General features: G+C 36.7%; 2 protein-coding genes and 2 long non-coding RNA genes across 4 annotated transcripts in view; 2 read left to right on the top strand and 2 right to left on the bottom strand.

Moving 5' to 3' along the window:
* Positions 1–7: 7 nt before the first annotated feature.
* On the bottom strand, positions 8–5,210 carry LOC111193534 (uncharacterized). The gene is made up of 3 exons (XR_002650584.2): positions 5,154–5,210; positions 4,725–4,839; positions 8–2,069 (listed from the first exon to the last, which is right to left on the bottom strand). It is a non-coding gene; the product is annotated as an uncharacterized LOC111193534 (long non-coding RNA).
* On the bottom strand, positions 5,210–21,024 carry LOC125785926 (uncharacterized). The gene is made up of 2 exons (XR_007428210.1): positions 20,707–21,024; positions 5,210–5,330 (listed from the first exon to the last, which is right to left on the bottom strand). It is a non-coding gene; the product is annotated as an uncharacterized LOC125785926 (long non-coding RNA).
* On the top strand, positions 10,888–15,782 carry gja8b (gap junction protein alpha 8 paralog b). Its single transcript, XM_022674728.2, has one exon. It carries the CDS (start codon positions 11,763–11,765, stop codon positions 12,930–12,932), a length of 1,170 nt encoding a protein of 389 aa, XP_022530449.1. The 5' UTR covers positions 10,888–11,762; the 3' UTR covers positions 12,933–15,782.
* Positions 21,025–22,663: 1,639 nt separating the features above from the next.
* fstl1a (follistatin-like 1a) overlaps positions 22,664–24,774 on the top strand; it is a 31,515-nt gene continuing 29,404 nt past the window's right edge. Inside the window, exons 1-2 of the mRNA XM_007251357.4 lie at positions 22,664–22,794; positions 22,908–22,964. Of these exons, the coding sequence (XP_007251419.1) occupies positions 22,908–22,964 (57 nt within the window). The 5' untranslated portion in view covers positions 22,664–22,794. The remainder of the gene's footprint in view (positions 22,795–22,907; positions 22,965–24,774) is intronic.

Below are 24,774 nucleotides of genomic sequence, written 5' to 3'. Positions count from 1 at the left end.
TGCCTGATGCTCTATTTTAGTTTAGGCGAGTATCTCGGCATCAGGAAAGGAAGCGAGATTTGTATTGGGAAAACAATGGGAATTCTACCTAGGGCTCCTAGCCCCAGGATAATTACTTCTAGCCTGGATTGTTTAGCTTTCTGAAGCGCCGTCCTGAGATGCTTTTCATACATCTGGTCCAGAATGTCTTAAGACTTTATTGCTGTCATTTTATGTTGTATTTTGTCCAGAATACTAATCCAGAAGTGTGGAAGAAAGCCTCCTGTTTTCCCATGAGGGAACAAGTCTCTTGTCCTTCTTTTCTAATGATGATGTTTTTCAGCTTATAAAAGTAACCAACAGAAACAAAAAAAATACAGATAACAAATGTGTCTTTCATAAGCCTCTATGGATTATTTCAGGGTTTGATTTTATTTCAAGCACATGGTGAGTCTACAAACCTGGCCTGGGGTACTGTAGAGAGGACGGACATGCCATGTGATCCAGCTGGCTTGGGGATGACAATCATACACATGAAACACAGTTTTGTCTGGCAATTCTCCGCTTGCCTCAATGTTTCTTGCTTATCAGCAGTTGAAGTGTGAAGTCCCAAAATCTCTATGCATCAATGTGGCCTACTGGCCTTTCTGGGAAATGCATAATATTGGCATTCATGAAAGAAAGATGTTTGTGTGACGTTTCTTTTTTATTCATAACACATATAATTACTCAGTAATCACAGTCGTGATTAGAGACCTCAAGATCGTCTTTGTGTTGCTGCTTGACCAAAAATTGCCCATGTGACAACCATTAGTGAAGATTTTGATCGCTAAATAAAACCAGATATGCATTCGGACATAACTGGAAACACAAGACTAATGGAAGAAGAGGAAAAACTGTAACTGGAGTGGCTCACAGTCATCACAGGCATAGCAGAATGAAAATTGATCATGTTGTCAAGTGTTACCTGAGGGGATGTCTGAGGTGCCACCACACCTGTATAGGTTTGATGTGTCATAGTGTGACTAGTGACTGGGTGGGCCAAGGAAATGGGAAACCCTTGATGTGTGTGAGCGAACATTGTCCTGCTGAAAAATGGCAGTTGAAATCCAGGTAACACATGGCCGCAGGATGTCCTTCACATACGGCTGAGTTGTTAATGTTCCTCATATCACTACTAGGGGTGACTGATTGTTGTATGTGATGGTTCCCCTGAAGCTGAAGCAGTGTGTCACTCCACAGCAAAGGAAGAACTTGAACACAAAAACTGTCAAATCTCAAAGATAACCTTATGGTTTAATTGATAAAGACATTATGGTTCCAGTCTGCAGCAGTCTTATTTGTAGCAGATTCTTATTTGTGACACCACTGCAAAGAAGACAGTGGCTGGTTGACAGATGGCCTGTCATGGCTTCTCTCAGTCTAATGATGTGCATCATCCCAAGGACTGTCAACTTGGCAAAGTGTCTTTGAGTGCATCGTAGAGGTATTTGTAGCAGTCAATGCTCTCTCACCAAGAGGTACAGTTCCCAAAGGTACATTCTTTTAAAGGGGCAGTGGGGACATAACTGCATGCCTAGTTTTGCAGCAGTCCTAGGTATGTTTCCTTTTTATTTGTCAATTAGGGTATGTGACATGTATAAAGACATTATTATCCACAGTAGACAGTGTAGTGGACAGTTATGATTGTGACCAGCAGATTCTAGCTAAAATTGTCCATGCAAACAGAAAAGAGACTCTAGCAGAAATCACACCCACATTCAATGCAGAAGAATCCAGACACACACATTCCACAGGCCAATGCCGTGTTTTTAGCTTCTATGGCACATAAAACTAGAGACATTCTAATACTAGATAACTTTTGGCATTTCAGTGTGGAGGAGCTGATTGGGTACACCAAGGGTTTGGACTGAAGTGTGACCACAGCACTCATACTTGTCATTAGCCCCTCTGATGACTCCCAACACCTTCTTTATCCCACCTCTTCTGTCCTGGTCATACAGATAGCGATAAAATGCCTTCTCCTTCATTTAGTCCCTTCGTCAGTACTGCCGTGAACAATGTTGGGCAGGCCATGTGCCCAAAACAGGCTTGTATGTGTGTGTGAGAGAGAGAGAGAGAGAGAGAGAGAGAGAGAGAGAGAGAGAGAGAGAGAGTTTTGTTTAGCATAATGAATTCATTCAGATTTTTTAAGATGCTGATACATTGCTGATACAAACGTGTACATACACACACACACAGCTTGCCTAGTCCCTTTAGAGAAGTACTGCCAATAGAATAGAACTCTCTGGAGCAGCTAAACATGAACCTATTGACACAATTCCCAATGTTGCATGACCTAGAGAGGTATAAAGCCGTTCAGCATTGAGCTGTGGAGCAGTGGACAAACTGTGTCCACTGAAATGATGGTACTCTGTCCAATACTTTTGGGCTGACTCTATTTATTGAGTTCATTACAAAAAATCCAGGAAAATCTGTACTTGAAATCACTGCATGGGCTCAGGAACTATTCTAAAAAACATTGCCTGAGAATACACCTCACCTTGGAAACTACCAATGCAAGTTAAAGCTGTATCCTTCAAAAAAGAAACCATATTTCAATCCAAAGCTATGGTAAATGGACTGATGCAAAAGGGAAAGTGCCTCTTTTAGGGAAGGTCTTGCATATTTCAGCATAACAGTGCTAAACCACATACTGCATCCACTACAATACAATGACTTCACAAAAAAAGAGTTGAGTTGCCGAACTGGCCTGCCTACAGTCCAAAACTTTCGTCAATAGAACAGATTTCAAAATCATTTAATTATTTTATTAATTTTTTTTACATCAATTTACATGTTTTTGTACTTGGGGTTGTAGTAAAAAGCCATGCATGACAAGTAGAGACAGTTACTCCAACAAAAGCAGGATAAACTCTGTTTAAATACCCTTGACTTAGGAAGAAACAACAACAGAGACAAAATACAAAAACAGAAATAGAGGCTGCCCTTTCCTGAACCCACATGACCTTACCCTCGTCCCGCAGCACAGATGACTCTGCATCTGTTTGTTGTGCTCAAAAAGCAGACTTTTTCTTTTCTTTATTTCCTTATCCCTCTGTTTGCCTTGGAGCTGGACCTCTGTTGTGGTTTTAGCAGGTGAGCGGATTACTCTGCTCAAAAGCTAAACCAAACATCTTTAACTCGTCTGGTGTTTTAACGGAACGGACAAAGAAAAGAGGGCGACCCCTTGGTGTGTTTGCCTGCCTCGCTTAGTGTGTCACTACCACTGTCCACTGTTCTTTTCTTTTCCTTCTGGCACAATGGAGAGAAAGTTGCCTGCCTTTTGTACTCAGCAGAATTCTTTATTCCAATCATCTCCACACTGACAATGATTGTGCTGATCATTCAGATGAACAAACATCTGCCCAAATTGACATCTGAACCCTGTTACAAGACAAGAAAGAAAAAAGAAACCTAGACAAAGACTGGTTTTAGTCAAACATGGACCAATAGAGTGGCTACATATGCCGTATAGCAGTTTAGCTTCAACACATCAATGTATCATTTTCCATAAGCAAATATCTTTAGTTAAAGTGACTTTACACTCCTCAACAGAGCTGGACCACCCTATATGCTCATTTTGCACATTGTGTGGGGCCCCAAAACTTAATCAATCAGAAGATGAGGATGTGAAACTATCCTTCAGGACATGACATGAAAAGTGGAAAAATGAGTCTACAAGAGTGAACTGAAGGAACATCAGTCATGTCATCATTCTTCTCAAGTTTGGATTAGCAATACATTTATATAACAGTCTATACGATCCATAGACATATATTTAGAGGTGCACGGCAATGCCACAGTAAACACATATGAACCATACTTGAACAAAACTTTAGAATTAGTGTTTGCCAGCTGCTTATTTGATTTAGGAGTTAAATTGAAGTGCTTTTTTCAATATATTTAAAAAAATATTTATAAATTGTTTGTCAAATGAATACTGTTTATGTACTCCTCATTTCGTTCTCTAAATAGGTGTAGCAATCAAAATATGGTCACATTTTGGCTAACAGCTCTGCTCCTCTATGGTGTCAATGGGTTCATTTGTCTCTGCTCCAAAGTGTCCTTTTTTATTGGCAATATTTCTCTCCAGGGAATAAAGAAGCTGTGTTCAAACTGTGCCTGTTCACATCTGTATCAGCAATAGGTGCAAGCTAAAGTAGCTGAAGGCATTCATTAGATGGGGTGTCCAAGACCATTGCAAGGACACCCTTGCTAAGCAGGGACATATGGCGGCGAGATATTTTTAATTGTTGGCTTCAGGAGCAGATTTTTGTTGCTGTGTGATAAATGAAGGAGGGTGTGAAGTTAGCTGTGGAGAGCAGATCACCACGCCCTATTTTTGAAGAGAATCCTGGCAATGCTAAATGCTAGCGTGTGATAGCAACACCCAAGAGAGCAGGGTTATCACCAGACAAAGTGTGTCCCAATCACCGGTCTAGTGTCATAGACAACGCTGTATCTCATCCCTGACAGAATCCTGGCCTGGAGAGAGGACAGGAAAGACCAGAACTATGAAGGTGGCTACCATCTAAAACAGCGTAGCTCTCTGATAATACTTCATCCATGACCATGGGGTCTGTCTCACTTGACATACATTAGCTCCATTAATTAACTGCATTGAAGGGCTTGATTGATCTCACCTTATATACCCCGTTCTTGTAAGTTTACTCTGTGTGTGTTGTTGTGGAGGCCTTTTGTACCTTTGTGACTTTTTCCACTCTTTTCCTTTCTTCCATTGTATTGTCATGGGCCTCTCTTCCCTCCTGCTACATACTGACCCCCACAAACACACAGAGGAAGGCCCAGATCCATTTCCTGTGAGATTGGAGGGAACAATTGATTACTGTTACCCCACCCCCTATATCCCAACATCCAATTGGGCTTATAATACACAACAAGCTTAGTCAGCCTGGGTATGCAAGCCAGGGTGTGAACAGGAATGTATTCATGTTACCCAACTCGATCTGTAAATAAGCATTAAACTGCATACAAGTTTCAGAGAATGTAGGCTAATGTAAATAATAGAATTAAATGCATTTAGTACTTATGTGGATATTAAATTGCTGGCCTCTCATTGAGACCTCTTTTCACAGTGGTGATGTAAGTATCATTTACAGAATATACTGTACCTGCAGCAGACATTTTAAACCCCCTTCTGTCCAATAAAATACTTTTTTTTATAGGCGCTTAGTGGTTATAGCACGTTCATCTCCCAGCACTGGGGTCTTGGGTTCAAGTCTCTTTCTGGGTGGAGTTTCCATGTTCTCCCTGTGTCTGCGTAGGTTTCCTCCGGGGGCACTGGTTTGCTACCACAATCCAAAAACATGGAGATCAGGTTAGAGGATCTCTAAATTTCCCAGAAAACTTGAATACTCTAAACTGATCTGGTGTGTATGTATATGTGTATTTGTGTGGTATGTATGTGTGTAAATGTATGTATGACTATGAGCTCAGATATGGATTGGCACTCTGTCCTGGGTAAATGCTGTAGTGCCTGATGCAGTCCTCCTGGTGGACTGTTGTTTCCGGTTGAGAGTATGCTGTGCCCTATTGGCTGCTGCTTCTCACCAGTGTAAATGGTTGTGTGTAAAAAAAACAGGATTTTAAAGTGTCCTTGGGTTTCTAGAAAGGAGCTATATAAATGTAACTTCAATACATTTTATGCATATATAAACTGTAAACAATTAGTGGTTTCTACTGACATTTATCATGATTCCAGCATAAATCTGTGCATGTAACATAAATGTGTAAAACAATAAAAAATTTCAATAATACGTAGTTTAGGGTTGAAATTGTTAAGAGCCTGTAATACCCTACAATCAATACAATCGTGAAGGTAACACTTACAGAGGCTTACATAGAGGCTTCATGATATTTTCATGAGCATTACATAATGTATTTAAAAAGCATTATTTGAATATTTATGAACAACTTTTGAACAAAGGCTTATGTATGAAATAAATGAGATGGTATTGATAAAACATATGTATTATATTTAAAACTCTCATAAATATCCAAAAACTTTTTTTTGTTTTATAAATACAAGATCCAAGGCTTATGAATGTGTTATGAAGCCTCTATGTAGATAGCCTATAAAATAAAAATATAAAATATAACCACATTATAACCAATAATTAAGTCATGAGTGTAACACGACCAACATGGGAGACAGGAAAGGGTTGGAATGGTATAATCCCGTTTGTGGTCACCGGCTTCATGGGCGTAAGGCTACAGAGAGGGAGCGTCCACGCTTCCCTGTCCTCAGTCCGCCACATGGAATGGAAGTGGACTGAATCGGGTAAATCCTCCTTATTGTAGCTGGTATCTCTGGTATGCACAAAGAGACAGACCCACACTGGAGGCATCAAAAGACTAGCACTGGAATAGAGATTAATGGGGTTTACCGCAGGAGAGCGAGATGAGGGAAATTCGGTGTCACATCCTATGTGGAGTTCTGTGTTAGCCTTGAGCAAGACTTAATCAGTTATACTGCTGTTTAAATATAACAGTCAGAGGTGCTGGTAGCACCTAAATGTAGAACCCATGTAGAATTGGTAGTAGTTTTTGTGTTTTTGTGTATTTGGGAAAAAGTGAGTGAAATTAACATACTAAACATGGCTCAATCTCTAAATCACAAACGTTCAAGAAAGAGCCAACTAAAACAGATATATACTATCACAATCTGCCTCTCGAAAGAGCAACAGTACACTCTAGCTCTTGCTAGCCTTCCTAGTCACCAATGCTAACAGTCTGGTGCATCCTAACCCTATGTATTTTTTAGGGTAGTCAGCTAATTTGTCCCTCAAGAGCAGGAAACGTGGCGCGACGGCGTGTAGGCAGATCGCCGTAAGATAACTTTTGTTCGAGGGATGGTCCTCTGCTTAGCCGTGGCCTGGGGCCTGCTTCATTGGCACAATCTGAGATCACGCCTCAGTGCGCCCGCTCAATGGACCCAACGCGTTTCATCATGACATCATGCCTTTGTGCGAAATCCCTGCGCCTATTCATCGCTCTGCTGCTGGCTTAGGCCACTAGCGCCGGCAACATCAACAAGTAGTGCCTTTAAAGAGAGCTTCTAGCATCAGGCTGGCATGAGAACAGATGTGCTAACTGTTAGCAGGCTGGACGAATCAGTAGTAACTGTGGAGTTACCTTATGTTGGAATGTAGTTTAGGCCAAGTTTAGTTGGAAATTCGTGAGCTTATGCTAAACTAGTGTACATTTTAGTGCTTTTCCTGCTTTAACACACCTACTTTAACCCAATAACAGGGTTTTAAGGTGATGATGAGCTGATTAGTTGGATCTGGTGTTTTAGAAGCAGGAAAATCACTAAAATCTCTAACTAAGTGCTTGGCAATGGGCCTCCAGGACCAGTGTTGAGAATTATTGAGCTAAACTTAGAAATTCAGAATTCATAATTAGTCAAAATTAGTAAAATGGAGCTTGAAATGTCTACAGCTTATTATTCTTCTAACTTCACCAAGAGCTTAGTTCCTATTTTTTCTGACTTTCTGTGCTTAGTCATAAAGTCTAAAGTGTCATGATGGAAGTTCCAGATGTTTTGATCACTGTCGCTTTGTTTATTCACTTCATTGGCTTTAAAATAGTATACAGCTGAAGACATTGTTGACTACTTGAGAATCTTCACACTTTGAGATCATGACATGGAACAAAAAAGGAAACAGTTTAGTTGTTAACCACAATAACTCACAGTTTCTGGTCTGTGGGCGCACATGCTATATTCATGCATATAGTATTGTCAACATGCTTTTTTGAGTTAAGTGTGTCTAATCTTGACTTCTGTAAGTGGTTAAATTCATCTTAAATACTAAGCTACATATCTTCTGGTACCCCAGAGTTTTCCAGTTGGTAGAGAGGATGTTCAGTCAAACTGAAGCAATATGGCCGGAGTTGGCTCATATGGAACAAGGGCCACTTGGCAGCTTGTTTTTTGTTGTTCTTCATTTATACCCAAAATATATAAAAGTCAGTAACATATACATACTTTTTTTTCTTTTTTTTTCTTTTTTTACAGCTAATACAGGTTTATAATTTAACAACATTTAAATTTGATTTTTTGTATATATTTTATATTTGTTTACTTTAAATAAAAAATCAGCAACTAAAAAATAGTGATAATCAGCTTGATTACTTGTTTGATTCCCAACCCTGATCCCAAAACTCTGCTTTAAGGGACACTTGATGTACAATTCGGCTGTGTAAACTGTAAATAAATAAGTAATGTAATTATTTCAAAATCTACTAGTCCTATAGTTTATTCACAGTAGGACACAGAATACATATCAGATGTTAAAAATAGACATTTTACTATTTCAATAAAAAAAAACATACACATCTCACGAAAGTTGGTACAGGTGCAACGAAAGGCTAGAAAAATAAGTGTTACTATTAAACTTACATGGCTGAGTAAAAAAAGAGCATTTTAGAGAGGCAGAATCTCTAAGAAACAAAGATGGTCAGAGGGTGAACCACGCTGACAAAAACAATGTCTACAATTGTGGACAGTTTGAAGAAAAATGTTCCTTAATAGACAATTTCATTGTCCTTGGATATACAATACATAATATCATCAATATTTAGAGATTTGGAAGCAATACAATAATGGATGCTGGTGATCTTTGGGCCCTCAAGCTGCTCTGCTTAAAAAACTGGCATGATTTTGTATTGAACTCACTGCATTATATTTTGTTTATTTACATTTTACACAGCTTCACAACTCTTTTTTTATGGAACTGGGAATGTAATTACTCTGCTGATTAACATGCCCACATTAAGATTAATGCTAAACATGCACTAGAAGACTTTGAAAAGACAATTTCTTATATCAAAATACAATTTTCTCACTGCAGATTTTACAATCTTTAAAAAATCTTGGTCACTATTTGCAGGACTGCAACTAGACTGAATTCCTTGTGAGATTATTTGCACAGATTCTTCTGGTGGCAGTTTACAAAAAAGGGAAACTGTTTTAAATTAATGCAGAAACTTTAGCCACAGCTGCCCACGTGTGTACTGCACACCACATGTTGACAAGTCAGGTTAGTTGCTTCCTGTTTGGTGATGGAGAGAGCTCATCTATTATTATGTACAATGTTTACTTTACAATTTGTTAAAAAAAATTGATACTATTAAACAAGTTAAGGTGAGAAAAAGAATTAAGAGAGTTAAGAAAAATATTTTAACCACTTTACACCAAACGATTAAGAGAATGGGAGCCACTAAAAACTATATCAAGACTCGAGCTTTAATTCCAGCACTGCTAATTTGTATGCAACAGTAAAAATCACTTGAAGTCAGTTGGTCTAAGGTTGGGTGTAATGGGAGCAGTCTTTAGACGTGCTTGTTAATCCTAGTCCCGGAGTAGCCCTGCTTTTTTTTTTAGAATGTACCTAAAGAAAAACCTTCATCTAATCTGGTCTAACAGGCTCTTTATCTAGTGAACATTAATAGTCAAAAAGGGCAAGTAAACAGGAAACAGGAAATATAACTAAACTAGATGATCCAGTAATACTCAGTGTGGTACACAGGGATACAAACATCATGTACAAGTACACTGTAAACCCATACATTGTTTGAACTCAAATGATTTCTGAATAAAGTCTGTTTGAAGTCTGTTTTACATAAAATTGGATATTTCTAAACAATATTCAACTATTTTGAGTTGGTTGAACATTTGTGCGCACATATAAACATTAATCTGAGATCTTTGAGTTGAATCAACTTATAATAACTGAGTTTAGTCTGTTATCATTAACAGCTTCTTTTCCATTGGCTTCTGTCACATTCTATTTGCATACTGGGTGTGTCCAACAGTTTCTGACCAACACTCACCATCAGTGTGTAGTGATTCCCCCTCGGCTACCTTAGAAATTAATCAACTTCCCAATTAGTTGTATTGACTCAAGATTTCATTCCCCATTGCTTAAAAAATTAAGTAAACTCAACTTATCCGGTCTTTCAGGATAACAAAAATAAAAAGTTAAATCAACTTCCCCTTTAGTTATAATAATGTGATGTTCTAAGTTATGCTAACTTAAGTTTTTTTAAGGCAACCGGTTTCCTCAAAGAAAAAAGAAAGGTTTCCTTTCTTTTAAGTTAATTCAACTTATTCGGGCTTACAGTGTACAAGAAGAACACTAAGTTCAATCATGGATTTAAACTGTGCCTGAAAGGAAGACATTTTTAGACTTTTAGGCTTCAAATGAAAATGTACCCCTCCTCCAGTTCTGATCCGAGCAGATCATTTACTGTAGACGGGTTGTTTCCTTTAACATCATGGTCCAATGGGTCAAATGAGATATGCCAAATGTAAAAATATTCTTGTTTAGACTGGGAAACATTCTTTGTTGAGATTTTGTCTACCATCTATCAGACAAAAACATAAACCTAACAAGTGCAAAAACAAAGGGAAAAGCATTAAGTCAACAATTTATATCACAGAACTTCCTCAGAGAAAACCTTTTCTGTGCAAAGCAGTCGCAGGTCGGTTTGTTCACTGGATCTGATTTAATTTACTTCAGAGTAACTTATAATAATGGTTAAACCACTGTACAGACTGTAAATAACCATAATACTGTAAAATATACAGGATTTCTTATCTACTGTATATTTCAGATACACTAGTGTGAGACACTAATGTGACAGATCAAAATCAGTGCTTGCCCTGATTATTACTGACTACTGTCGTACTAAGTAAACAGCATTTTTTTTTTAGAATACAGACAATGTTCATCTATGCATCACATGAAACACCTGCTCTGTGATTTCTACAAATTATCTATACATTCTATAATAATTTCAAAATTTTTAGTAGTAAAACGGCTCTCGTTCCTGTCAGTGGTGTCACATACATTCCCATTTGTGTTTGTGGATCCTATTGTCCTATGCGTCACCATTCGTCGCCCTCTGAATAAAGGCTGTCTGGCTCCCAGCTTAAATATTGCAGCAAACTAAAAACCAACCATCAGACCGGATTCATTCACTTCTGCTCAGTGGTGCGACAAGTAGTGGGGGCCTTAGGTGGGAACCAGAGAGCAAAAAAGTTCACTTCATACCGCAGGGTGCCAAGAGAAGGGGGAACACGACTACTCTGGAGCTCTAACTGTGGCAAGTTGCCCATTTGATACCATTAACCTATTGCTGCTTGTTCCAGAAGGATCGTTTTTGACCTGGTGCTGTCAGGTTGTTGCAACTGTGGGGTATTTTTTTTTCTTTTTGCTTTTTATCTTTTTGCAACTTTTTTGAGTTTTAAATTTAGATTTTTTTAGGGTTAAGTGATAAAGTTTGTGACTTTGGACTTGTTGTTTTTGCAAGCGAGCGACTCTACATGCCTCGGCTTGTTCATGATGGCTTTTTTTGCGGCTACATTTAACTATGGAGAACATAAACCCATGTTGCAATTTTAAAATCAATTTTTTTTACGGATTTTGAGATTTTGTAACAGGTTGCTCTGACTTCAATTAAATTGAACATGTTTTAATTTAAATTTAAAAGCTCTTTAGTGTATACAAAGACCAAAGCGGAGTCTGTTACCTGCTTTAAACAAATTCTTGCACGTTTTGGCTGGTGTAGTTAATCGTTTTATGTAGTTTGCGTTTGTCAGTTTGCAGAGTTCCCTTTATTCTTTGTAATTTTGGCATTAAACAGGCCTAATTTTTTACATTCTTCTTTCCATCCTATCCCATCCCACCCCCTATTTACAGTGTTGATCGTCGACCATGGGTGACTGGAGTTTCTTGGGAAACATCCTTGAGGAAGTCAACGAGCACTCGACGGTGATCGGCAGGGTGTGGCTAACTGTCCTCTTCATCTTCCGCATCCTCATCTTGGGCACGGCGGCCGAGTTTGTCTGGGGCGACGAGCAGTCGGACTATGTGTGCAACACGCAGCAGCCGGGTTGCGAGAACGTCTGCTATGACGAGGCCTTCCCCATCTCTCACATTCGCCTTTGGGTTCTCCAGATCATCTTCGTCTCCACACCCTCACTGGTGTACGTGGGTCACGCTGTGCACCATGTGCACATGGAGGAAAAACGCAAAGAGCGCGAGGAGGCCGAGCTGAGCCGGCAGCAAGAGGCCGGAGAGGAGCGCCCGCCGCTCGCCCCCGACCAGGGCAGCGTCCGTACAGCCAAGGAGACCAGCACCAAGGGAAGCAAGAAGTTCCGTCTGGAGGGGACGCTCCTCCGAACCTACATTTGCCACATCATCTTCAAGACACTCTTCGAGGTGGGGTTTGTGGTAGGTCAATACTTCCTCTACGGCTTCCGCATCCTACCGCTCTACAAGTGCAGCCGCTGGCCGTGTCCCAACACAGTCGACTGCTTTGTTTCCAGGCCCACAGAGAAGACAGTCTTTATCATCTTCATGCTCGCTGTGGCCTGCGTCTCGCTCTTCCTCAACTTTGTGGAGATCAGTCACTTGGGCCTCAAAAAGATCCACTTTGTCTTCCGCAAGCCAGCCAGGCCGCAGATCGAGGGGTCCGGGTCGTCTGAAAAGCCTTCCATGGCCGTTTCCTCCATCCAGAAAGCCAAGGGCTACAAGCTACTGGAGGAGGACAAAACCCCCTCGCACTTCTTCCCAATGACAGAGGTGGTGGGCATGGAGGCAGGGCGGCTGCCGGCGCCATACGAGCCATTTGTGGAAAAGACAAATGGGAGGGATTCAAGACCGCAGGAAGACATGTCGAAGGTGTACGACGAGACTTTGCCCTCCTACGTCCAGACGACCATGGTGGGGCCGAGCGGGGCTTGCGGGGTTATCCGGCTAGATGACGACGAGATGCCTGTGGAAGCGGACGTGGACGCCAGCGAGACGATAGAAGACACAAGACCGCTCAGCAGCCTGAGCAAGGCCAGCAGCCGAGCGAGGTCAGACGACTTGACAGTATAAACATATAGAACTGGATTAGAAATGCAGCAATATAAAAGTGTAGTCCTACTGACGAGAAGGTGAGAGAAAAAGAGAGAGAGGGCTTGCTTTAAGGCAACTGTGATGACACTTCTAATACCAGCTTGTTATTTTAAAAGCGTTTAAGAGAAAAAAAGGATAAAAAAAATTCATGCTGTGCAATTTTTTTTGCGAGAAAAACTTGAGTTAAAATCTTTTTTATACAGCAGTATTTTTTTTACTGTTTTTATCAAGCGAATTGAAAAAGTGAACAAACCAAAAGTTAAGAGATGCTCTCATCAGTAGGATCCATATGGTGAGGAGAGAATAAGATCTGTTATATAATATCAAAAGGAGAAATGTGCTGTTTTTTTAAATCACATTTTCTATCCAGAATTTTAACAATCTAAGAAGTCAACTTCAAAATGTTTACATTTTTTGGATTAGCCATTTAGCTAAATGTTGTATGTGTCGTTTTATTACGATTATTATTTTGATAAGCAGATGATTTCTGCAATGCTGTCAGGGTAACATCATTTTCACCTCAATAACTCATCCAAATACAACAATGGATCAGTTAATCTTTTTGGTTTTGTGCGTGTCCTGTGCATTCCTGTTATGTCCAGCTTGGCCTACATGTATGTGAGAGGTGAAACAAATGTTAATTGATTCATTGCACAGTTGCATATGGTATGGTATACTCTACTATATACATATATACATATATATCTATATAAAAGGAATGACCACTGGCTTATTACGTTAAATGTGTAGCATAATTCTGTACTCTCATGAGATGCTCTTCATTTGAACACGCTCTAGATAAGTGTATATTTGGTGGAAACTGCGTTCGCCATGGGAACGAACATGGGCCAGATTCTTTCTAGCCACTCTGTGCATGCAGCCACGATGCTGATAAAGATCACGCCAAATCAGCACAACGTATTGTTGAACTAGAGACAATAAAAAAACAGGCATTACAGACAACTGGGCGTCCTTGACATTGTTCTAAAGAAAACAACTTTTTTTAACCTCGGTTGATCTGTGATTTTTATTTATCCTGCTTTATATCTAAGTTATAACAATTGTACCAAAGTTTGTACACGCTTATGCTGCATAGCATTTACCTCATCAGATGTCAGAGCTGGGAATGATCTCACGCCTGAGTTGACTGTGTTCCATTTTAAACAGTTTTACACTATTTCAAAACTTAAAAAAAAAACTGGTTAGCCAAAGACTTTGGAGTTTACTGAACTACAAAACTAGTTTTCCAATCATTTCCAAGTGTTTTAATGCAAATACAACCAATCTATATTTCAAAATATTGTTAGCATTGTTAGCATTATTAGCATTATTATTATACAAGTTGATAAACTTGATGATACATTATCCAGTTTTGTGCACATCCAAACACAAAGGAAACTTTTACACAGAGACACAAATAAATAGAAGTTCTGTATAAGTTAACTGTATACGACTGCTACTTCTACTACCATTGATGTGCAGAGCCGCCATCTTGAATTTGGAACTCTAACTAGCGTGGCGAGGTTTTCCCAACTCTGAGTGGAAAATCCTACTAATTTTTGGGATGTTACAGCTGAAATTTTCTACTTTAAACTCGGAAATTTTGACATCTGAGTTTGAAATGAAATGCAGCATGTGTGTTTAAACTTGGTGTGTTTTGGATGAAAAATAGGAGGAGGAGTTTATACGTCTTAGTCCACTGACTGGAAAAACTTAATTATGCTTAATTCAAAGTAAGTCTTAATCTCCTTAATTTATCTGGTGGTGTTGTGTTGCTGCTTAACTTTGGCACAGATTGTTCAAAAATGGAAACTTTAAACTTCCTTCTCAAGCTGAAATTTAGCTTAAGATAGAAACCCAAAATGATTTTCTTAGAAAGGGGTTCCTTTCTAAGTTTACAATGTCTCTAAGTCGGAACTGTCTTTCCCAGAAGCTGAATAAACTAAGTAAAGCCTGAAAATACAACTGAATGATTGAGTACATCATTCAAACAAACTCCACTTAAAATGTGAATCCAAGGCCAATCCAAAAGGCTTGACTAGACTTTTTTTTTACGTAGCTGAATCATTTACCACTCTGCTGCCTCTACATGCCCAATTTCAAAGACAGAAGCTAAGATGTATGGTACATATGTTCACACATTTGCAGTTTCAGTTTTACACAGCGTCCCACGCAGTGCCTGTAGATCAGAGTAGAGGTTAACCTGACCACAATGAACACGACTCAAAATAACAGCAGATATCAAACTATTATAATTATAATTGGCGCTGCTAATCGGCAGAGAACTGTACTGAGACGTGGAAGTTTATTTATGTACTGAAATATTCTTCTGTAGATATCATGTTCAGCAGACATCGTCAGAGCCGCATGCGCTCATTACGATGTAATGATTTCTACACTAGCCACCTGAAAATGGGTTTATACAAATGCTCTCGAGTCTTTTCTCGAGGATGGAGGATTGTGGGGTGGTATGTGATGTACTGCTGTCGAGACTATTATTGATAAAGCAAGACTGTAGAAAAAGATCTGTTTGGTGTTTTTGCTTAAAAGAAAGAAAAATAGAACTACTATAGAAACACTACTGAGGCAGTTGAAATTTCTTGTCACAAAATATAATATCCAGAAAGCTCTTTTTGGGGGTTCTGTGTGTTTGTTATTTAGTTCTCCTTTTTTAAAGTGCCAAGCCTTCTTTTATTCCTTTTCTTAACTCAAAAAAGAGACCTTTGACTAACTTGTAATACATTATTGCTCATATAACTGCATGCAAATGTGTCATCATTTGACATCCTGTGGACACAAACAATAAAAAAGTCATGTGTGGTCAGAGAATGTGTCCTGCCTTTTTTTCCCCCACACAGTGCACACACACACACACACACACACACACACACACACACACACACACACACATGCACACACACACACATTCATTAAATTGATAAAATCTGAGTAAAAGATAAGTTTACTTGCTATGCAACCAGAACAGTGGGCGGGGTTTAAACACAACACTATATGAACACCAATCTTTAATCTTTTATAAACTAATTATTAAATATCAATATTGTGTTTTTCAAAATCAATACAGTATTGTAAAAAAAATCATAGCACAATACTGTATGATCTTGATCTTACACTTATAATTAGTTATTTGCACTGCTTGTCGGTCATGTTATACTGATCAACTGATGACACAGCATTCTTAGTTCACAGTTTGATGGTATAAATATATGTCCAACTAATTTGCAGGCCATAAGTTCTGTTCTTAAATTGATGTTTTCCTGTTCACATCTACTATTGCTAAGATGTTCTAGCTGTGAAAATCAGCTGCACCACTTCCTCTGCAGTGCTGCTGAAGTAAAGCCAGACTTCCTACTAAACGCAGTTAAGAATTGGAAAGCTCTTCACACTTTGAGCTGCAGCCGTGAAGTGTTATGATGGCAAATGGTAAGAAAAAAACAAATTCATGCTTAATGGAGCTTTATTTTATGACTTCAAGCAACTTTTAATTTATTTTTGTATTTTCCTACTTAATGTTTTATTGGTTTTTAAAGTAATTGCAGTGTACAGGAAAATAGAACATTAAAATAGCTCAAAACTATGTTAAAAAATGTTGGTAGCAGACCAAACATTTTCCATTATTTCCTATATTCAAATATTTCCAATATTTTTTTCCATACAGTTAAAGAAGGTGAATGTGGCTCTTTCCGTGGAAGTAAATGTATTTTTGGGCTATAAATAACCACTTTTTAATATTTTACAGTTTTTATAATTATGATAACAACCTTAGTTATCGTACTGAAACACACCCAAAAGCTTTGTCTTAAATGCTTGACAATGCTTAAAAAAATACTACTAAACGTCCATTCTTTCTAACTACATCTCTAAATTTATGCATTTTTTAACACCTTTAAAGACAAAAAATGTATGTAATACAACAGTAATTGTCTTGCAACATGGATTTTTTAAAATATATATATAATTGATTGTGATACTATTGTTGCATGTGTTTTTTTTTACCACACACCTGCGGGCCAAGATGCTAATTCAAGCTTTGTATCTTCAACCACGTTTCAAAGTAAGTGTTCAGATCATTTTATTGGATTACGCAGTAAAGTATTCAAGTATAACATGAAGAATTTAAGCCCATAATATTTTAATTTATGCTCTATATCTATTTTATAAGCTCCTGTAAGCAACTCTACAGCTTCCAACCCTGGTCTAACAAGGCTGGCAGTTATTTTAGTATTAATTATTATTATTATTATTATTTTTTTTTTCATACAGTTAAAGAAGGTGAATGTGGCTCTTTCCGTGGAAGTAAATGTATTTTTGGGCTATAAATATCAGAAAATAAAATCAGTTTAGCGACTACTTTGCTAAGTTTACATACAGAGGTGTCACCTAAAATCATTAGTCTTGCAGAAAGTGGTCTATTATCATTTGATTTGACATGATTTGAGATAAATGTTCAGTAACACTTTTCAAAAAAGGTACTACACATTTCTGATAAAACATATGTGTTACAACAACAATTTTATAATCAGTACCTCATCACTTTGCTCTATAAATGGGGTCAGAACTGGTTATATGTAATACACTACATGACATTTAATTTATAGAGTGTCTGAATGGTTACATCGGTTTAAACAGACCTTTAAAAGCAAAAAACACACTTTTAAAATGATCTTGTTTTGTCTGAAGCTCTGAACAAACATACTGTGATTTTGAGATATAATGAGATCAAATGTACAAAAATTCACTATTTATAATAAACTGTCCTGTGATGCATCCAGGACGTTTAGTGTGTTTATAATGTAATTTATAGACGAGTTAAAGGTTTATAAGTTTAAAAGGTTCTGTCACACATATTCCACTGTGTTTGTTTTTAGTTAAAATGTTATTCTTATAATAATCTCAACATATGAACCAATGCTAAGCACACTTAAACAAAAATCTGTTAAAAAAAAAAAAAATAAATAAACATTTTATTGCCAAACAGGTACCAGAAATAAACTGTTAAAAAGCGAAAAAAGGTCCCAAAAATACAAAATGCAAAATTATTGTTTTTTTGTTTTTGTTTTACATTTTTTTCTGCCTGCCCTGCTGCCAGAAAATAACCACTTTTTAATATTTTACAGTTTTTATAATTATGATAACAACAAGTTATCGTTCTGAAACACACCCAAAAGCTTTGTCTTAAATGCTTGACAATGCTTAAAAAAAATACTACTAAACGTCCATTCTTTCTAACTACATCTCTAAATTTATGCATTTTTTAACACCTCTCTAACTTTTTAAAGACAAAAAATGTATGTAATACAACAGTAATTGTCTTGCAACATGGGTTGAATTATTTTTCATTATAAACTGTATTAGGATTTTTTTTAATATATATACAATTGATTGTGATACTATTGTTGCATGTGTTTTTTTTTACCACACACCTGCAGGCCAAGGTGCTAATTCAAGCTTTGTATCTTCAACCACGTTTCTAAGTAAGTGTTCAGATCATTTTATTGGATTACGCAGTAAAGTATTCAAGTATAACATGAAGAATTTAAGCCCATAATATTTTAATTTATGCTCTATATCTATTTTATAAGCTCCTGTAAGCAACTCTACCCTGGCAGCTTCCAACCCTGGTCTAACAAGGCTGGCAGTTATTTTAGAATTAATTATTCTGTTCCTGACCATGTCCTTATTTCTGGTCCTGTTTACGTCTATGGTTCTCCTAATTAAACGGATATATGAGCGGTGAGTTTACGGGTTAATTTAAAACAAAAATCAATAACTGATAGCTTTTGATTTTGCTTCGTTTTTTTATTTCATTGTCTTGATTTTTTTTCTTGCCAGGAAAATGTCACCACTAAGTTGTGAACACCATGATGAAGAGGTAAAATAAGGGATTATGCCAAACAAATAAAAAAAAGTACTGCTTAATTTTAGCTTTAGGAAAAAGATAGAAAAATATTTTGAAAAAACTGAGGGTGGAAGTTTTTTTTTTTCACGAGTGGACTAAAAACCGTGATGTGTGGTGTAGTCATGGAACATCAACTAGTGTTGTGTCACATGAATTTTTCCATGTCCATCTGCATTAAATGTGGACGTAATTTCTGTCAGAGAAACACAGAAACACAGTTCTACCGCTGATCCACAAACTCAATGCTGGAGGCATTAAACTCCTTTAGCCCACACCAGGCATTAGGTGTGTGTGTGTGTGTGTCTATTTGCAAATATGTGCCTGCAATGGCTGCTGCTTAAAATAGCAGAATGCATTGATCAGCTACAAATAGCCAGTATATTGTGTGGAATCATGCATTGTGATTGCTAATCTAATTACTATGAACATTGTTGTTTTATTGTTGTACAGACAAAATATTGTAATTTAGAGCATTTATTTAAGAGAATGAGAAATGGATGAAATAACAAAAAAGATGCAGAGCTATCGGACCTCAAATAAAGCAAAGAAAACAAGCTCATATTTTACAAAGTTTTAGGAGTTCAGAAATTAACATTTGTTGGAATAACCCTGATTTTTAAGCACAGTTTAATGCATTTTGGCATGTTCTCCTCCACCAGTCTTACACACTGCTTTTGGATAACTTTGTCACTCCTGGTGAAACTTTTTTTTAAATATCTTTTCTTATACCTTAGTTGACATACTAACATATTCATGTTAATGTGCTCTCCTCATTAAACAAATTCTAAGGAAAATATATTGAGGTCAGCAAAAATGATTATAAAATAATAAACAAATCTAAAAAATATTTAATGTACTTTAATGTAGTTTAATATCATTATTGTCATTATTGTGACATTTCTACTGTCTATAATTAACTGTGGCCAACAAAAATAACAAAATACTGGTTAATGTATAGGCTGTTCTACCACATTATAACTGTTTTTTTCTATACCTCATTGTTGTTTTCAAGGTCCCTGCAGTGATCACCAGCAGAAGGCGCCGTAACAAAAGTTATAAAGAGAAAATAAATTCAGTCTACTATGCATATGCACAGCACCAGACATCAAACTAACCAACGAGAAATCAGGTTAAGTTCAACAGCTTCAATAAAGTGCAATGACTCAAAAACTGCTCTTCCAAAAAGCTGTACTGGAAGTTAAAGGGTTAAAGCATGGTAAATACATATGCTGTAACTTATCTTTACTGTTAAAATATTTTATGTCTCTCTTTAAGAGATATTTCTGCACTTTGTATTTACATTATACTGTGAACTGTTAATGTTATAACAAAAAATAAACACTTAAACTTTGTTAAACCAATTGTTGTGTCCATTAAGATCTCCTGCAAAATGTGTGTTTGAATATTTACACTTACTTATATTTAAGTTACTATAAGATAATCTTGGAGGTAGGCCTGCCATAATAACTATTTTAGTTTGGATAAACGATAAACAACGTTATTATTATTTATTTATTTTTTAAGACAATTTTATGCCAGTGATAAAAATGATAGAATAATAGGATACTAATGCAATTCCTCCTTTTAAAAAGCAATTTAAAACTTTTTATCTTTTAATTTAAATAATATTCAATATTCTTCTTCTATAATGTTCTTATTATTATTATTATTATGACAGGTCTATTGTAGCCTTTGTACTTTGTAATTTGGTACACACCATACTTATATGGAAATAATCCAGATTTTGTTGATAGATGGTTTTAGACTTAGATTTTTTTGAGTGTCAAGCTGATTGACAAGCTAGGCATCCAGTTGATCTAGACAAATACATACCCAGTCCTGGTCAACAGTCTGGTTAGAGCAGGGCTCATGGTTGCTTCATGGTGGCGAACCAGACTGGTCTTTTTATTAAGAAAGTTTGGTCATGCTGTTTTAGCTAAGTCCTGTAACAAACACAATAGCAATTTATCAGTTAAATATGTCTACAAAATGCAACTGGCAAAGCATATTTTAATAAGGGTCAAATATTTTACCACATTTCCAATAATTTAGTTGCTTAGTCTTGATTATTGTTTTTTAATTCAGCTAATATGCCAGCAGAGGACGCCAATACACCGTCTAGTATAAAAAGGTGTACAAGCTTTAGGATGAGCTGCCTACTGACTCACTGCTTTATCTGGTGCACTATGTGCAATGTAATTTAAAAAGGCTCTGCACAGACATGGCTGAACCCCAAATGGATCATTATCAGTTGTTTGGGAAAATATATAATTATTTCCAGAATTATAATTAAGTGTAGTAAGAACATATTTGATATTTTGATTCTTGCAAACAAGTCTTTTTAGTGTCAATATATTTCTATTTAGACATTTAAGGCTATTTATTGATTACATAAGCAATCTTTTTGGACACACTTGGGCAATAAAACCCTATGCAATTATGCCTTATGCTGTCTTCTGAACTGTGTATCAGATCCATATCTAAATAACTGGAAATAAAAGATGAAATCTTTGTCTAATATTCATCTTTTACTGTCACATCAAACCCAAATGTTTTCAGTCTACAGCAGAAATAAAGATATTACCCTCACTGTTGCAATACTTTTGGAATAATTATACTGTTCATATATATATATCTGAATCGTTTCAGAACAACTAAAATAAAGAAATACAGGTGCATCTCAAAATAATTAAATATCATTGAAAATGGACTTTATTTACCATACTTTATTTTAGTGGATCAACACAAACAGATGACATGTCTCTACAAACCATCACTGATTGTAGAAACTAAACTTCACACTTGACCTCAAGCAGTTTGGACTGTGTGTCTCTCCACTCTTCCTGCAGACTCTGATCCCTTGATTTCCAAATGAAATAAAAATTGTACCAATGGTCAGAGATGGTTTGGAGAGACATTTGCTGGTGTTGGTCCACTAAAATAAAGTATGGTAAATAAAGTACATTCTTTTTAGATGCACCTGTATTTCTTTATTGTAGTTGTTCTGATACAATTCTGATATTTATGTAAACAGTATAATTATTCCAAAAGTACTGGAACAGTGAGGGCCATCTCTTTATTTCTGCTGTAGACTAAAAACATTTGGGTTTGATTTGACAGTAAAAGATGAATATGAGACAAAGATTTTCAGCTTTTATTTCCAGTTATTCAGACAAGGATCTGATACACAGTTCAGAAGGCACTGTTATATCAAGTCCAAAATCAGTGCAGTGTTTTCCCTGAAAAATCTTATATATCTTACAGCACTTGCTCTGCTTACTTACCTCTGCTGACAACTTTTATAAAAATACAGATTTTATTTTCCAGCAGGACTTGGCACACTGCCAATTGATCTTATATAATATTCTAATTTTCTAAGACACTGATTAATACGTTTTCATTGCCTTTAAAGTTTAGAGTTTCATATGTTTAAAATTTGACCATATCGCCCAGCCTTAATTCAAACCCAAAAATTGGGTTAAATGTCAAGAAACAACTAAATCTAGCTACAGCTGCTAAGTTGTACAAATTCCTATTGTTGTTCTTATAGGATTGTAGGCTACGGGTTGTAGCTAGGTTTGAGAGAAAAAAATAGAAAATTATGTTTTATTATTGTTGTATTATTTTCAGAAGTCCAAGAACCTAATTCTCCTCAGTCCTTCAGCCCCACACCCTACCAAAAAAGGGCTCATGAGAAACAGAGAAGTGAACATTTTATAGCCCCCGGTGGGTGGACTGTGTGTGTGTGTGTGTGTTAATCATACCCTCCTTAGGTCCTCACGTCAGCAGGGGGATGGAGGTTGAAAACCGGCTCAAAATCTCCACATACACTCCTTCTCTCACACACACTCTCACATAAAGGCACGCGCATACCTCCACTCTCCCTCAGCGGTGGAAAACCCTTAGTTTAACCGGCTAAAGGTAAGAGTGTATGAGTTTATTTCCACAGACAGGCTGATAATAAGGCTGTTGTTGAGTGTATTAACTAATTCAGAGTATAAAGTAAGAAGGAGGTGTTCTTATTGTTTTGGCAGATGTTGCTGAGCCTCTCTCTGCTCGCCTTGCTCGCTCTCTCCAGCTGTCAGGCGGAGGTAAGTTCAGCTGTAGTTTTTAACTCGTTTTATACCAGATAAAAAACAAATAAACAACAAAGGGAAAGCTGCGGAAACTGCTTACAAGTAAGTTACTTAGTATATGAGAAGTAGTTTTTTTTTTTTTTTTAGCAGCGATGCTAACCGTTCCGCTACGGGTCCCCTGAAGAACCGCTCAGTGGGTGGGAAATAAAAAAAGGACTTTTATTTTTATTTTCCCAGTTTTATCCTTTTTAACACATTTAACACGATGTGAAAAATGTCTAATAAGGACATTTTGCATAGTAGAACATTTTAGTAGCTAGCACTTTTGCTGTTAAAAAACAACTTTTTGCTACTTTTATTCTATTTTTTTCTTAATTCTAATTTTTTGTAGCTTTACGAAAACGTTTCCCAGGTGTATCCTTATAAATACTTTTAATATGATGTACAAAAAAAGGGCTAAGAAAAAAAAAACTACTTTTATTCTCATTTTTTTCTCAATTCCAATTTTTTTAGGGCTTAAGGAGAATGTTTCCCAGTTTATACTGTGGAAAAATTGCATTTTGTACAGCAGAAGATTTAATTTATTGTAAAATAAAAAACTACTTTTATTATAATTTTTATATAAAGTTTATTTTGTAGCTTTATTAATATAAATACTTTGAATACTATGTGGAAAATTGTTTGTAACTTTAAGAGAAAGTTTCTATTTTTTGTATTCTTAGTTTTATGTTAATCTCACTTTCTTTAAATGCTCAATAAGCTTAGTTTTACAAATTGAAGTTTTTTGTTTCTTTCTATCCAAGTCATCCTTACACATTCAATGATGTTGAGATCTGGACTCTGGGGGTTTATTTGGAACTATTGTCTTTGCTAAAAAAAAAAAACTTGAGTGTCCTATTTATCTGATAGGACAGATTTGGTGGTCTGCCAGATTTTACACTATAGGAAACACATTCTCTCTCTATCTTTAAATCTTTTTTAAAAGTCCATGTTTGGAAACTCCTTATTTTTCAATTATTTTCTTTTTTTTCAATGCAAAATTCCATAAAAACTGCACTGAAATATCTTTTTGAGCTGTTTCAGATGTGCAAGAGAGTTCTGAGAAGCAGCTAATGTGTGTTTGGATAGTGAATGTAGAGTGAATAGATGTGAATATCAGTGCCTCTTTGAGGCACACCAATGTCAGTGACACCTTTTGGGACCACCTTTTGTTGGGAGGACAGCTGTAATTTGTTAGTGTTTACATTGGAAGCATGGAGGAAATGGAGTGGATGTAGGGTGCCAAAAGTAAACAAAGATTGGACAAGTTAAAAACTGCAACACTTGGTGTTTAGAGGCTTCTGGTTATTACGCCTCATTCACCAACTGTTCTGAAAGGGTTTAAAAGAAACCCACACACTAAGAAAAGTAAGTACAGATTTGTACTTAAAAGAGTACAAAGCTTGTCGCTGGGGCTGTACCTTACATTGAGGTACAAAAAAGTACCTTTCAGTGAAAGTCCTTTTTTGTACCCATGGTTTTTGTGCCAGTAAAGATTATAAAGATTGTAAACATTATCATCAACTAAATTTGGCTCAAAAACTTGATGATCCAAAATTGTCTGGCTTTCAAATTAAAAAATGTGCAATTTAAATATATATTGTTTATTAGTGCAGTGATGCAGAATACTGAATGTACCCTTTGTTTGGTTAAATGGTACAAATTTGTACTTATTGCTGTTAGAAACTACTTTGTACTTCAGAGGGAACAAATCTGACCCTGTAAAGACCAGTATTGTACCTTTGAAGGTACAATTATAAAGAGTGTACCTTTGAGTACAAAAAAG

Source organism: Astyanax mexicanus, chromosome 21 (genome assembly GCF_023375975.1).
Source record: "Astyanax mexicanus isolate ESR-SI-001 chromosome 21, AstMex3_surface, whole genome shotgun sequence".
NCBI classification, from domain to species: domain Eukaryota; kingdom Metazoa; phylum Chordata; class Actinopteri; order Characiformes; family Acestrorhamphidae; genus Astyanax; species Astyanax mexicanus.
Note: the sequence above shows the minus strand (reverse complement) of the source record. Positions and strands in the feature narration are given on the sequence as shown.